Raw genomic sequence first — 13,924 nt, 5'->3', positions numbered from 1 at the left:
TGCCCTTCTTCATGATATTACATTCTTGTTTGGATTCAGTTTTTTGGGTTTTTTTTTCCTTGTCTCTTAAAGAAATGTTCAAGGAGTTTTCTTACCCAGACCTTGCTATCATATAACCAGTTGTCCCTCCCTGCATTTCTAGACCTCATCCAGCCTAGTGTGACTTCCAGCCTCAACTCATAGTTCAAAATAAACTTTTACTGGAAGATTATGATCAGAAAATAGGATTTCAAGAGCTCCATATCCAATACAGCATAAAGTTATGCTCTATTACATAGTACTTAAAACAGAGTATGAAGTGAAATCTTGTTCTTAGACCTATACCACCTATAAGCTTTGGGGTTTCACAGGGATCTTTCTCTTTGGAGCTCCCTTTCTTGAGTTACTGGCTTGGTCCTTCTAAATTTCCCTCACCTTCATGTAGTATGTATGGACTCTGTTGAGAAGAAATAAAAACTAACCAATTTCCAGCCTGGATAGAAAGAGCTCTTTCCCCCTCCATGGAGAGTAAACTTTGTGCTGCTAATACACCGGGCTGTTCATTGTCAGTGGTTCATAGAAATGATCAGACAACCACTAGAGCAACTTTAACCAGGTACCACTGTGCCACACAGACCAACCAATTTGTTCTGAGTGCCCTCAACACCAGAGAAGCAAAGACAAACACAAACTGAAATGCAGCTAAATAAGAGCCCTAATATATCTCCTGGCAACTTACCTGCACCACATTTTAAAAGACCCTTAAAACCTTTATGCAGCACAATGCAATTTATTACCTGCCTCTCTCCAAGCTGTCTGACAACATAGCTCTTCTATATTTTTGGAAGCAAAAATGCTCCAGCTGCTTGACACTGAAAATAAAGGTGATTTGCGAAGTCTTGCCTTTTAATTTGCCAAGCACTGGATGTGTTCTTTCTTACAAAGATGATGACTCGCGTTTTCTCTGGTTTATTTTGAAAACAAAGCAATCAGGAAACAAATCATGGCCTCAGCAACAAAAATATTGCTTTAGAAAAAAAAAAAAGAAAAAAAGCAGAAAAAATAAAGCAAGCAGTGAGTAACAGCAAAATATATCAGTGGGGAAAAAAGAAATAAAATAGAAGCATACTGGGAAAATAGGCTTTTGGTTGGCACCAGGGAGCTTCACAAGGGGGCTGGCTTGATGCTTCCTTCACGTTTCACAAGGTTTGGGTGGTAGCTGGTGCTTTGATATGTGCAAGTATTACTAACATTTCATAATATGACAATCTAAGAGGTGAAATAGCTTTTGTGTTTTAAAATCCATTAAGAACAGCTGCAACTTAGTGCTGATGGATACATCCTCACTTTACTAAATCAATGTCTCCTTTGTTGAGTTATATGTAGCTGTTTCATTGCCACACAGATGGGAGATGCTAAAAAAATAAAAGAAAAAGAAAAAAAGAATTGAAATAAAGGCGATTTAAAATCTGTGATAGCACACTACACGTTAGCATTAGCTGTCCCTAGTATGAAAAAGTAATGAAACAAGTAGAAATACCATATACAAAAATAACACAGTAAAATAAAAACAGAATTAGCATTTGAAGTGACAGTTCTAAAATGCTAAAAAAGCTTATCTCAAAACTGCATGTTTCTGGGTGGGAGAAGGATTTCTAGGACATGCTTTTTCCCTAAGTGAATTTTCCAAGAGTCCCAAGTGTTATTTGCCTTCTAGTTCTGTAGTGTCAATATGGATTTCTCATACTATTTCCACATAGCCTGCCTCTACAGTGAAAACATCTTGTGTTTAGAAAACATATTAAGACATTAAAAAAAAAAAAAAAAAGTTTATTGTATTTAAACTAACAGTAAAAGTGTACATGGAGGAAAAGTTATTTCCCTTAAAAAAATGCCAGGTGGCCAGCATTACGGTTGACCCACAACTTTGTTTGAAGCACTGTGTTTTAAATAACCTTTTCTAGATGCCTAGACAGGATCCTAAGAAGCAAAGAGACCCAATGGTTTTTCTTTGCCTCTTGGTTTTTGGGGGTATTCCAGTTTAGTTCCTCGTGAAGCCTTATGATGAAATACCTACCAAGACTCACCAAAGCATGAAGGTTTAGGTGGCTGTAAATGAAATAACCACTTACAGCAGCTACGGGAGAAGTAGATTGTGTTAGTCTGAAGGAGAATTGGGCTGTGGAAAGCTTTAGCACAATAGCTGATTGTCAAAGAACACAGCTCTAGCAAGCTCTCTGCTTGCCAGAAGCAAGGCCAGGGGCAAGAGTAGCTTAAAAAAGAAGTGAAGAAAGACCTGAAACTATTTGCCAATGTCGTAACAAGCACTACCTTTATTGTAAACCACCTGACTCATGGAGAAGGTTGTTTTGGTTTTTAAACTGGCATGCTCATTCTGTGGCATATGAACTGATCTCCAAGTACTCATAAGGATAATCCTCAGTGAGGCCAGTCCATTATTAGTGTTCTGTGGGTATCACGTCTTCTTTACTGACAGCAGCAATAAAATGTGTTCTCCAAGTGCGGACAGGACATATTTGAGAATCAGCCGCAAACCTTGAGTCCTAGGGGAGAATGCAGAATGCTGTCTATGCCTGCACAGAGCTCTCAGCAGGATAAACCTCTGATTAGTGACGTGGAGGGTGGAGTGGATGTAAGTTTAATGTTATATGCCAGCTCACATTAGACAACCTTGTGCAACTCTGTCAGTTTTGGAATGCAGTTCGATTACCTTATCTAACTGGAGAGCTTGAACAATAGGATTTAAACTTCTGGAATACAAATGACTAGGTTAATGCTATTTTTAGGAACATAGACAAATAGTAAGTTAACATATATGTATATGATTAACTTTCCTATATGCATATCGGCTGTACAGGTATATAACTTATGCATGTGTCTTCCCAGTTACGGACACTTGCAGCACTCTGAACACCTCACTTGCTACTCTCTGAATTCCCCCTGGCTGCTGAGGTGCTTCCACTTGATATGTGTAATATGGATGCTCCGTATACATTTTTCCCCTCCAACCTCACTGCAAGTTCTTTATGTCCTTTATACTTACTATTCGTATACTGGGCTGCATATTCATCTGCAAGTCTGTCAACATAGTTCACCTCCTGTAATCAGAAAATGGTGATTAAATGAACATCCAAGTACAGAAGCTGTCAACCTGGTGTTCATCTTTTTTTTTAAGTTAAAAAAAAAAATATTCAATTACCTTTTGCACTCATATGGCTCTGAAAAGGTCTTTTAAAAAAAGTGGCTTCAACGATCTTAAGACAGAATCAAAGGTCGGTGCCTATCACGTAATTTTTAGTATTTACGGGAACAATAAAGAAAAATAATCTCTGTAAAAAAAGTTCATGCTGCAAGCCTTGCAGGTCTCTGTCTTCTAGAGTGGGTTGTAATAGCTCTTAAAAGGAGTTTGTCTGGGACATTTAGCTTTTAACCACAACAAGGTATTGTTTCTTTTAGCTATCTGTTTCAGCATCTGGTCTCTCTCATGGGAAGGTCTTTGAGACTGTTTCAGGATTAGGTTACAGATAAAGTACGACAAGGGAAAGAAAACCCTTATTTATGTACTCTTACGTGCATAGGAAAAAAAAAAAAAACAGAATTTTATATATGTGCCGTCGACCTAAGAGGGAACATAATCCGCTCTCAAACTACAGTGAGCACAACTTCTGTAGTGCGTGCAACAACTTTGACCTTCGTGTAATTACTTCAGGCTTACATCAATATAACAGTGCCGGGTTTCTCTTCAATTATTTCCCGGGAGTGGCAGCCTCTCTTCCCGCAGTGCTTATTTATTTCGAATTGGCCTAATTTGCTCAACAATTTGCACATCCCTTCTTTGACATCCCACGTTTCCCCGGACGGCCAGAGCTGGAGCTGTCCGGGCCGCCCCGTCCGTGGCCGTCGGTCTCTGCCCCACGGGAGCGGCCACGGCGCTCGGCACTGCCCAGCACCGGCGGGCACCGAGCCCTCCCAAAGGGAACCACCACGGCTGGGGCCCGGCGCTGAGCAATTCTTACGGATGAGTAAGCAGCAAATGTGGTAAACTCAGGCCAAGAGCTCTGCAATTAGGGTTATAATTTCAGGTGTAGCCAGCAGTCGTAATGAATATTTATTTCATCGTACCGAATAAAAGAAATGTCCCGGCCAAATAGCACGAGGAGCGAGTTCTGTGGGGCAGTTTGGTTTGGACAGCGGGGGTGCTACCGGCAGGGTACCCACCTCATCCCCTCCCGTCCCGAGTGGGACAGGCTCCCTCTCCCCGCGGTGCGCGGCCGTGGGCTTATGCCCTCGCTCCTGCCCGAGCCCAGCCCGGCCAAGGACCCTTCCCGGGCAGGCAGGGTAAGGAAGGCAGTGTGCAGCCAGCCGCCTTCCCGGGGCAGAGCCGGGCGGGGACGGAGCGCCCCGCGGGCGCGCACGGGGCGGGGGGCGCGGGCCGGCGGGGGCAGGGCTGAGCCAGGGCTCCGCGCCCCCCGCCCGCGCTGCGCCGCTCCGGGGCTCCCCTCTGCCAATAAGGCAAAGCGGCCTTATTGGGTCCGGCGGCTCCGCACCCCGGCTACGGGAGTCCCCTCGGGTTTTTGCTCCGTCGCTGAGGAGGGTAGCGGAGGAAGAACGCGAGCGCAATGGGAGGCAGCGGCGGCACGGGGGGGCCGAGGCCCCTCCGGCTGCCCTAAGGTCTGCAGCCCCAGCGAGCAAGAGGGCGGCCCGGAGCGCCCGTCAGCCCCCGAGTCCTTATTGCTCCCTCTCCGCAGCCAGCCTCGCCGGGGCTCCCGCAAGCCGAGCGAGCGCCGCGGCTACCAACTGGCTGTTCCCGGGCGGACTCCGAGCCGCACGGATGCAATGCCCCGAGCGCCCGTCTCCTCCCGAGCCCCTCGACCGAAATCCGGGCTCCCGACTAAAGGTGCGAGGTCGGCGGCGGGCGATGTCGCGGCAGTACGGCAGGAGGGGAACGGGGCCGGGTCCTCCGCCCGCTTCCCGGCAGCATCCTATCGAGGTCTGAGCCGTGCTGCGGACAAGCACAGGCTGCCGAGTCTTTTGTGTGCGTGTGTTTGGGTTTTGATTGGTTTTTTTGTTTGGTTTCTCTTTTCTTTTCTTCGCTTTGCGGGTTTTTTCCTTTCCTTTTTGGTCTGTGTTTAAGTTACTGTGGAACGAGGAGGTGCGAGGCGTCGTAGCAGCTCGGTGGCGGTCCGTCCCTACCGAAAGAGCCGCTCCATACGTGGAGCGCTTTCTTTTTCGGATATGGGGAGGTGGGACGGGCGCCGGGGGTGGCGGGGGATCCTCCGGGCCGGGGCGCACCTGCCCGGCGGTTCCCCCCCCGCGCCCGGCGCCCTTCAGCGCTGCTCGACGGGACGGACCCGAGGTGAGCGGCGGGCGCGGTAAGTACGGCTCCTTTTCCCCGCGGTACCCCCTCAGCGCGACTCAGCCTCCTCCCCATCCATCCGAACCTCTCCCGCCCCTTCCCCGCCGCCGCCAGTGGGAGCGCGGCCCCTTTAAGAGCCCGGCTTTGCCTCCCGGTAGCTGAAGGTCATTAAAACACAAAAGCGCTCCAGCGCTGCGGTCCAATATAGCGCATGCGCCCTGCCCGAGGACTGGCAGGGAGACGGCAATATGGCGAGAATGCCTGGCAGCGGCGGCGGCGGCGGAGAGTGGAGCGGCGGCGGCGGAGGGGGCGGCGGACGCGGCGGAGGCGGCGGGAACAATGCGGGGGACCGGCCGTCCGGCCGCGGCGTCGCCCCCCGCCCGCACCGCTACTGCAGCGCCGGCGAGGAGGAGGAGGGCGAGGAGGAGGATGAGATCCAGGAGGTGCAGATAACGGGGGACGAGGAGGAGGAGGACGGAGCCGATGGGGGGCTGCTGCTGGACGAGGAGGAGGAGGAAGAGGAGATGGGTCTGGAGTGGGACGGCGAGGAGGAGACGGAGCCGCTGCCGCCCGCCCCGGGCCGTACGCCGGGCGGCGGCAGCAGCGGCGTCGGGGCTGCCCCGGGGGGCGCCGCGGCGGCTGCCCCGGGGGGCGGCGGCGGCGGCGGCCCCGGGGGGGCGGCGGAGGACGCGGAGCTGGAGGCGGCCCTGCTGCTGCAGCGGCCGGAGCGGGCGCGGCTGAGCGAGAACACGCGGCTGGCCACCCGCTACGCCGTGCGCATCTTCCGCGAGTACCTGAGCGAGAAGGCGCAGAGCCCCGACTTCGAGACCATGGACAAGGGGGCGCTCTGCCGGGTCCTGCGCTCCTTCTACGCCGAGGCGCGCTCCAAGAGCGGGCAGCTCTACTCCAAGTCCTCCCTCATCAGCATCCGCAGCTCCCTCAACCGCTACCTCAACGAGCCGCCCTACTGCCGCACCCTCGACCTCACCAAGGACCCCGAGCTCCGCGCCGCCAACCTCACCCTGGCCGCTGTCATCCGCAAGCTGGAGGAGCAGGGCGCCGGGCCGGTGGTGCAGAAGCAGGCCATCACCCGCGCCGACCTCCGCAAGCTCTACACTTGCAGCGTGTTCAGCACCCAGAGCCCCTTCGGGCTCCTCAACAAGGTCTGGTTTGAGACCTGCATGTACTTCTGCACCCGGGGCCGGGAGAACCAGCGGGAGCTGGAGGAGGACTCGTTTGGGCTGGCCGTGGATGAGGACGGACGCAAGTTCGTCTACTTCAAGGCACTGGGGCCCTACCACAAGTCGCGCTCGTCCTCCTGGAGCAAGAAGCGGGCGGAGAGCAGTGACGAGGAGAACCTGCCTCGCATGTATGAGACTGGCACAGAGTTCTGCCCCTACGCCAGCTTTGTCAAGTACCTCTCCAAGCGCAACCCCCTCTGCAAGGCCTTCTTCCAGCGCCCGCGGGACCACTGCAGCGAGGGTGACATCACCTGGTACGAGAACAAGGCCATCGGGAAGAACCTCCTGGGTACCCGCATGCAGATGCTCTCCAAGGCGGCCAAGCTCTCCAAGACCTACACCAACCACTGCATTGGTGCCGTCTCCATTGCCACCCTCAACAGTATCGCTGGCATTGGCACCAAGCTGGGAGGACTGCAGCCACCCCACCACCACCACCCCCCTCCCCACCACCACCACCTCCTCCACCACCCCGCTGGCGGGGGCTGCTACACCCCTGCCGCCCTCAATGGTGGACCTCGGCCGCGGCCACCCGCTGCCAACCCCTATGTGCTGCCCAAAGACGGTGACGCTGCGCCAGTGAAAGCAGAAGCGGCCACGGTGGCCCCGGCCAAGCGGGCGCTCTACGAGGCAGTGTTCCCAGCAGGGGCTGCGGCTGGCGGCGACGCTTGTGGGCCCTCTGCCTCCCCCAAAAGACTCTGCCGCCGCCCCGCTGAGCCCCTGGATGCCGCTGCGCCAGCCGTGGTGGTGGTCTCAGTGAAACATGACCCCTTGCCTCACCTCCTCCCCGAAGCAAATGGGCACAGAAGCACCACCTCACCCACAGTAGTTTCACCTGCTATTGTTTCCCCCACACAGGTAACCGGAAAAAGAAAAAGGAAAAAAAAAAAAAAAAAAAAAAAGTGGCAACCCCTCACCCTGCCCCACATAGTCTGCACTGCCCCCCTCCTTTCTTCCCCCAAGGCTGGGCACTGAGGCACACTGCCAGCACTGGGGTGGCTCTTGGGGTCACGCTCACTCTTCAGGCACCCAAAGAGCCCAGACGCGAGTTATCCAACTTACTTGTCCCCGCAATCTCTTCGTTCCCTGCCACTGGTCCTGTGGCCACTCACTGTGTGCCTGGGTGTTGGATTTGAATGGTGCCTGTGTTCTGCCATGCTCCCCCTTGGCAGCACTGACAGCTCAGCCCTATGGGCTCCCCTTTTCCTCCTTTTTATTTATTTTCCCTCTCTTTTATTTCTCTTTTTGCAGGAGATGTAACTTATGAAAGTCGGGCCAGAATAGTAGATAGGGGCATCAGGTATCATTAGTATGTGTGGTGTTCTTGATGTGCTAATGAACTATTTGAATAACCTCAAATGCAGGAAACAGCCGAGAGAATACTCAATTACACACTAGTAATGAGGGTGTAATTTTAAACTTCAGAAGTTAACAAGAGGGTTAATATGGCAATTGCATTCATCTTGTATTTGTTTATTTAAAATAGCTCTGTTTCCTGGCAGTGATCCTTTTTTTTTTTTTTTTTTTTAAGGCAAATTGTCTTTAGTTGCATTAGTTACCATAGTGGTGAAATATACAGTAAGAGCACAATTAAACGGGTTTAGGTGCAGCTTAGCTGTGGAATGAGCCCAAACTCATTAGATGTATTTCTTTAAGGTAAAACGGTGTTGTCGAAAACGCTGCTGAGCTGTGCCTTAATGTGTGCCTTGCGGAGCCCCCTCTGCTGTGTGCCAGCACGTGCTGCTGCCTGCTCCCCATCCCCTCCAACAGCACTTTCCTCTCGGGTGTTTCAGCGCGGGAGCTAAATTACTTCAATTAAACACTCACTGCACCTCTGCAATTGGCTTGAAGTTTGGAAGTCGTTCTAACTAAGTCTGTAAAGCGCATGCAGTTACGTTGTGCCCCATAAAATACCGCGTTTCAGGCAAGAGCTTTTACTGCTGGCTGCCCTACATGATTACAAAACCCCTCTGACATTCTTGTGTCAAGTAATAACAGGGATCGCAGCCGTCAGCCAGAGAGCGCGGCGCTGGGCAAGCACAGGTATATGACATGCCTGAGCTGTTTCCCGAGTGGAAATACCAGTTCTGGACAGACTGACCCTTTCAAACAGTTTGCCAACTAATCAACCAGCCTGAAGGCTAATCGGGGTGGGGAGGGGGAGGGCAGGGCTCCCAGTGAATGCCTGCATAAGCATCTATGTTCTTTAAGATACCTGTGACTTCTCCTTTCTTCCAGGGAGGCTTTTTTTTGGACCACTTCAGTGGAGTACTGTAGCTTGATCTCCTGCTGTGTGTATCTGGTGTCTCTGAATGGCTTAGAGGCTTGATTATGTGCAGATAATGTTTTTGTTCTAGCTCATTATTTCAGGTAAAAGCTAATGCTCCTCACTGTATTTAACCCTAGATTCTTCCCCTTGCTTTTAATGTTCTTGAAAGTAATTTTGAAACTTCGGATATAGTTTAGTTTTTAGAAGGAGCACCGCACTGTGTGTCTGGTAAGGGGAAGAGGGAACTGGGCAGAGCAGTCAGTGGTCACAGGGCGTGTGTGTCTTTAAGCTGTTAAATGAGATGTCCTGGTACTTTCAGGTGTCAGACTAGATAACTCGATCTCTACCCTGGCCCACAAATCCCTTCACACTTGCATAAAGCTTAGGTGAGGAGAAATCCAGCTGCTGTCGTGTTTGTTGTAAAGCCGTGCTTCCTACAGGAAGCGTTCGGAGCTGTAATTCTCATTAACAGCAGGCTGTGGGGAGAAAGGGAGAAATAGCTTAAATAGAGTACACAGGCATCTGGTGTTTTCCTAAGTGTATCAAGAAAGAAGATGAGCAATCAGCAAGGGTACTAGAACTAGAGAGTGTGGGGTTTTTTCAGTAATTATATGGAAATGTTTACCTCCATTCACAATTTCATGAGTTAAACAAGGTGTCCAGTAACTTTTGTACCTGAATCTTGCCTTTGCTACAAACTTCATTCATTTAAGTCTTTAAAAGAAAAAAAAAAAAATTCTCCCTTTTTTATCACCAATTTTTCTTGTGTCAGTTTTAAGTTATGCACTTCTGGGATGTGACAAAATGAAAAAATACTGACTGTGGAATGGATTTCCTTGGGAGAATGTTAATGCTAAACTTTTTCTCTCTAGCTACCTTTTATGATACTTACACTAATCGAGGTCCAGAGCATTTCCTGGGGAAATTAATGACTGGATGAGGTTAATGGCCCAAGGCATTGCCTCAAGCCATTGACTCTTCCAACCGGTCATTAATCTTCAGGAAATGCCCTGACCCTCAATCGTTATTGCTTAATTATAAACAAAGAGTTTCTAGGCCTTTTTACTGAATATATCTCATCAAGTACCATGACACTAAATTCCACTGTTGACAAATATTTTTGATTCCTTGAAAACATGAAGGTCATAAGTTTGTGGTTTATTGGTTGTCTCTGTAGTTAGTCTTCCAGGGGTCTGCTGAACTCATGGATTTGTGCAATACTCCGGTGAAAAAGTGGTGGCATAATGTGTGGGTTTCTTAGCATCTTTATACTGTGCTTTTTTTTTACTAGCATTAAGTAAAGTGTGGAAGATGAAAGTACTAAATGAGGTGTCTTCAATTTGCATTGACTATCTGAGCAAGAATGTTTATTTTATGCTTTTGTGTTGAAGCTCCCATTTTTTGTTTTAGCCTCAAATTGTCTTTTCAACACAGGCTTTATAGGAGCCTTTTCCAGAGCTCAGGAATGGTACATTAATGTTTGTCTTGATCCAACTATTGCTTTAGGTTTTAGCCTTAAGAGCAGCATTTATAGGGTATTTTAAGCATACAGCCATCATGGCACAACTTTCTTTTCAGTCCTTATTTGCTCTGAAGTGTAGCAATTTTCCTGCCACTGACAGCAGTACTTCAGTTCAAGTTGATGACAGAGAGATGTAATTTGGCTGTTGTTCATCTCCCATGTTGCTGAAAGATGAACAATAGCGAAAGCTTAAACTTTTGATGCTACAATGTGGTGGTAGCTTTTGGGTTTTATAGACTGGGTACATGCTGAACTTACTACAGTAGTAATAGCCAAAAATAGGTGTAGGAAGATAGTTTGGCCTCTGCCATGGGGGAGGAGGGTTGCCTGTCACTTGCAAATGCTTTGGTTACCTTTGTTCTGTAACTCTGTTGGGTTTCTCTGGGCTGTTTGTGAAGAATTTATTAGCTATTAAGATATCTACCAAAAGCTTGGTCGTTAAAACCTGAGTCATGTGCATTTGTCATAGCTGTTTTGGGGAATCCTGAAATGCCATTTTTGTTTTTGTTTTTTTCCCTTCTGCTTTAAATTCAGAGTTTTTTTGCTGTCTTTTGATCTGGCACATGTCTTTTCATTGCTTTACATTTTCTTTGAAAGACTTATTTTGACCCAAACCAGAAATCTACTTCTGGCTGCAGGTTTTGCAAAAGAAGGCAGAGCAATAGCACGTGAGGAATACTAGTATGCAGTAGGCACAACTGGGAGCAAATCAAAGGTAGCTAACAAGTCTAGCCCTTTTTAGTCTTGGATTTTGGAGGAGGTGGATAAGAATCTGTCTGCTTGATCTTTGATCTGGGAACATCCTGCACGTTCCTTAAATGGCCACAAAAAAGACTTGTGTTTTGTACAAGTATCTCTAGTACTCTGACCAGAATTGTTGCTAGGTGCTTTCCCAGTAAGCAGGGCAGGAGAACTCATCAGGCAGCTTCAGAGAAGGATGCTTAGGATAGTGGTGTAAAGATGCTAGGCTTTATTTCTACCAGGGTAATAGATGGAGCAATATCCCTATCTTAAGGGCCTGAAGTACAGTGGCTATTAAGAATGATGACTGCTAAATACCTTGTTAGTTCTTGTGACAGTGCTACTATTGTTCAGGTTTCAGAGGTTAGTGCTGGCTGCCCTACTGCATAGTTAGTGCTCTTTTCTTTGACTGCTGGATTATCCCAGATTGCAAGAAGATCCACAATTTGCTAGGTGTCTTTTTTAAGAGAAGCACTGAGGTTAAAATCGTAGAAGGTAAGGGTTAAAGAAACTTTAATCTATAGTTTAAGAAATAGTATCTACTGTAAAGGCTACTGTTTATCACTTTGTTATTTATGGGATTTTAAATGATGAAGATCTTTCCTCATTAAAATTGCCCTCAAATCCTTGGAGGGCAGGGGGGGATAAGGTAGTAATGGTGTCAAGTATGGTCCCCAAAGCTTTCTTACCCATGTCCATAGTGAAATGCAGGAATCCTGGCTATTGCTCTTGTGTATGGAAATCAGTGTCGTTTGTAACTGAGTGCTTCTAAAGATTGCTGAAGAGAGATAGGGTTTTTCTTTTTAAGAAAGTAGGGTATCCCAGGCTACATTCCTGATAATGAGCATGAAGTTTGGTAGTGAAACATGTGAGTGAGATGAGTACGAGAAGCAGAATAGAGATGAGGCTTAGTGATCTCATATACAGCTTTGGGGGCAGTGCATGCACTGAAAGGAGTGAACTGTTTTTTCTTTCCTAGACTGAGGTTGGTCCATGTTGAATCAGCAGTTAGGGAGGGAGTTGGTTTAAGGTGACTTGGGAGAGTATTTCAGAGCAGATCCAAGAATGGTGTTCTGATACATGCATTTAGAATGGTGGCTATGGAGCAAAAGGTCCAGTACTGTCTTTGTAGGTCCTCTTGGCTGCATTGGCATGATGTGTTGGCAATATTAAATTGTAGAACTGGTGATTAATAATCACCTGGTTATAATCAGCTGGTGATTTATACTATCACCTAATTATTAAATATATTTTTCCTTTTTAGAAGTCAGACTCATTTTATTTAGTTGTGTCACATGAGCTACTCAGAGAACTTGCTCTGTCCAGCCTTCAGTGATGGCAAAGAATGCAAGAGGTGACCAGTTCCTTGTAGCTCAAATGAATATGACCTTTGTATTACAATCAGGAGAAAAAAACATCACTGAAGTGCTGCTGTATTTTGACACTCTTACATCCTATAGAATCAGAAATGACTGTGTTAGTACTCTATGCACATCAAAGATAAAATGCACGAGCTTAAAGGCAGCAGAGAGCTGGTTTTTTTTTTTTAATAAAAAAGTATTCTGTGATTATCCTGTAAAAGATTTCCCATTGCCCACTGCTCTGTTTCTAGAGAGCAAGAGATCAGAAACTGCTCAGTCTAATTGGTGATACTGTATGACAGAGAGCTGCCTTATTTCATGTATGGTGTAGAAATAAATGAGTGCTTAAACCCTTTGAAACACACCACTACTGCAAAAGCCATAGGCTGTAATTAAATTGAATGTGGGGTTGTATTGTCTTGTGCCCATGGCTATAAACTTGATAACAGGCCATGGTACCCCCACTATTGTGTTCGAAGCTGGAACCTAATTAGAGATGTTGTAGATTTTCAGTCACTTTCGAAGCCTTTCTGTTCATCTTTTTCTCTGTGTCCTTTCTTATTATTTTGCTTTTCTGTTTCTGAAGCAACAAATGCACCCTTCTTTTCAGAAGGAAATTGTTAAGGGCATGTAGCCAAATATGTATGTGCAAGATAAATTTTTTATCATATTTTGGATTCAAGGGACAAGTGTTGGTAACTGCATTTTATCTGATGTGGAAGAGATTTATTAGTGTTGAGACAGTAAAAATATATAATCATGTTTCCAGGGAATGCTTTCATACTCTTCCAGGCATTAGAATGGGGAATAAGGAAGGGATTGGAACTTCTCATAATACCTTGATCTAAAAGTAACATTGGAAGATGTATAATTGTATTCTGTTCTGGTTGTTTTTTGGGGATTATCAACAAGGAAAAATGGCTTTTCTGGGCTTTTAGAAATTTACATGCTTTGCACTCATCCAGTTTTAGTTCATCTGAAAACCTTCAAACTTGCTAAGGACTTAATCCCCCATGAGAACAAGTACCTTTGATGTGTTCTTAATGCAACTTTTAGTTTCAAAAGGAATCAAAATTGTAGTGCACAAATGTATTATAAACATATCCAATAAATTCTTGGTTATTTGATAAGCTTACCTATTGTATGCACCTGTACACTTCTGTAGCTAATACAGATGATTTTAATGAAATAGAAATTGAATGGCATTTTAAAGCCCCATTCACTTTACCAATGTATGGATTTTTATTTTTAATTTTTTCACTGTATGTTTTGGACACATCTGCTCCATATAGCACGGTTCTGAGCTAGCACCTCCTTGGGACTTCTGATTTACTTCAAACCCTAGCCTGAGTGTTCTGATGTGGTTTGCATGTTCTTGATACTAAAAATTGTTCATGTAGTCTGGATATAATGCATTATTGTGTGGCTTCTGGA

At 46.9% G+C, this 13,924-nt stretch overlaps 1 protein-coding gene and 1 long non-coding RNA gene across 6 annotated transcripts in view; one reads left to right on the top strand and one right to left on the bottom strand.

The window, feature by feature from the left end:
• Nucleotides 1–932: 932 nt before the first annotated feature.
• LOC109022477 lies at nucleotides 933–6,465 on the bottom strand. The gene is made up of 3 exons (XR_002001381.1): nucleotides 6,378–6,465; nucleotides 3,044–3,098; nucleotides 933–1,394 (listed from the first exon to the last, which is right to left on the bottom strand). It is a non-coding gene; the product is annotated as an uncharacterized LOC109022477 (long non-coding RNA).
• KCTD1 (potassium channel tetramerization domain containing 1) overlaps nucleotides 4,168–13,924 on the top strand; it is a 67,643-nt gene continuing 57,886 nt past the window's right edge. Inside the window, exons 1-3 of one of the 5 annotated variants that reach the window (XM_033512241.1) lie at nucleotides 4,453–4,671; nucleotides 4,749–4,897; nucleotides 5,135–7,455. In XM_033512241.1, coding sequence (XP_033368132.1) covers nucleotides 5,605–7,455 — 1,851 coding nt within the window. In that variant the 5' untranslated portion in view covers nucleotides 4,453–4,671; nucleotides 4,749–4,897; nucleotides 5,135–5,604. Of the gene's footprint in view, nucleotides 4,339–4,452; nucleotides 4,898–4,972; nucleotides 7,456–13,924 lie in introns of those variants that run through there. The other 4 variants (XM_019005729.2, XM_033512239.1, XM_019005727.2 and 1 more) reach the window with 4 other exon arrangements.

The sequence above is a fragment of the Parus major genome, chromosome 2 (genome assembly GCF_001522545.3).
Source record: "Parus major isolate Abel chromosome 2, Parus_major1.1, whole genome shotgun sequence".
NCBI classification, from domain to species: domain Eukaryota; kingdom Metazoa; phylum Chordata; class Aves; order Passeriformes; family Paridae; genus Parus; species Parus major.
Note: the sequence above shows the minus strand (reverse complement) of the source record. Positions and strands in the feature narration are given on the sequence as shown.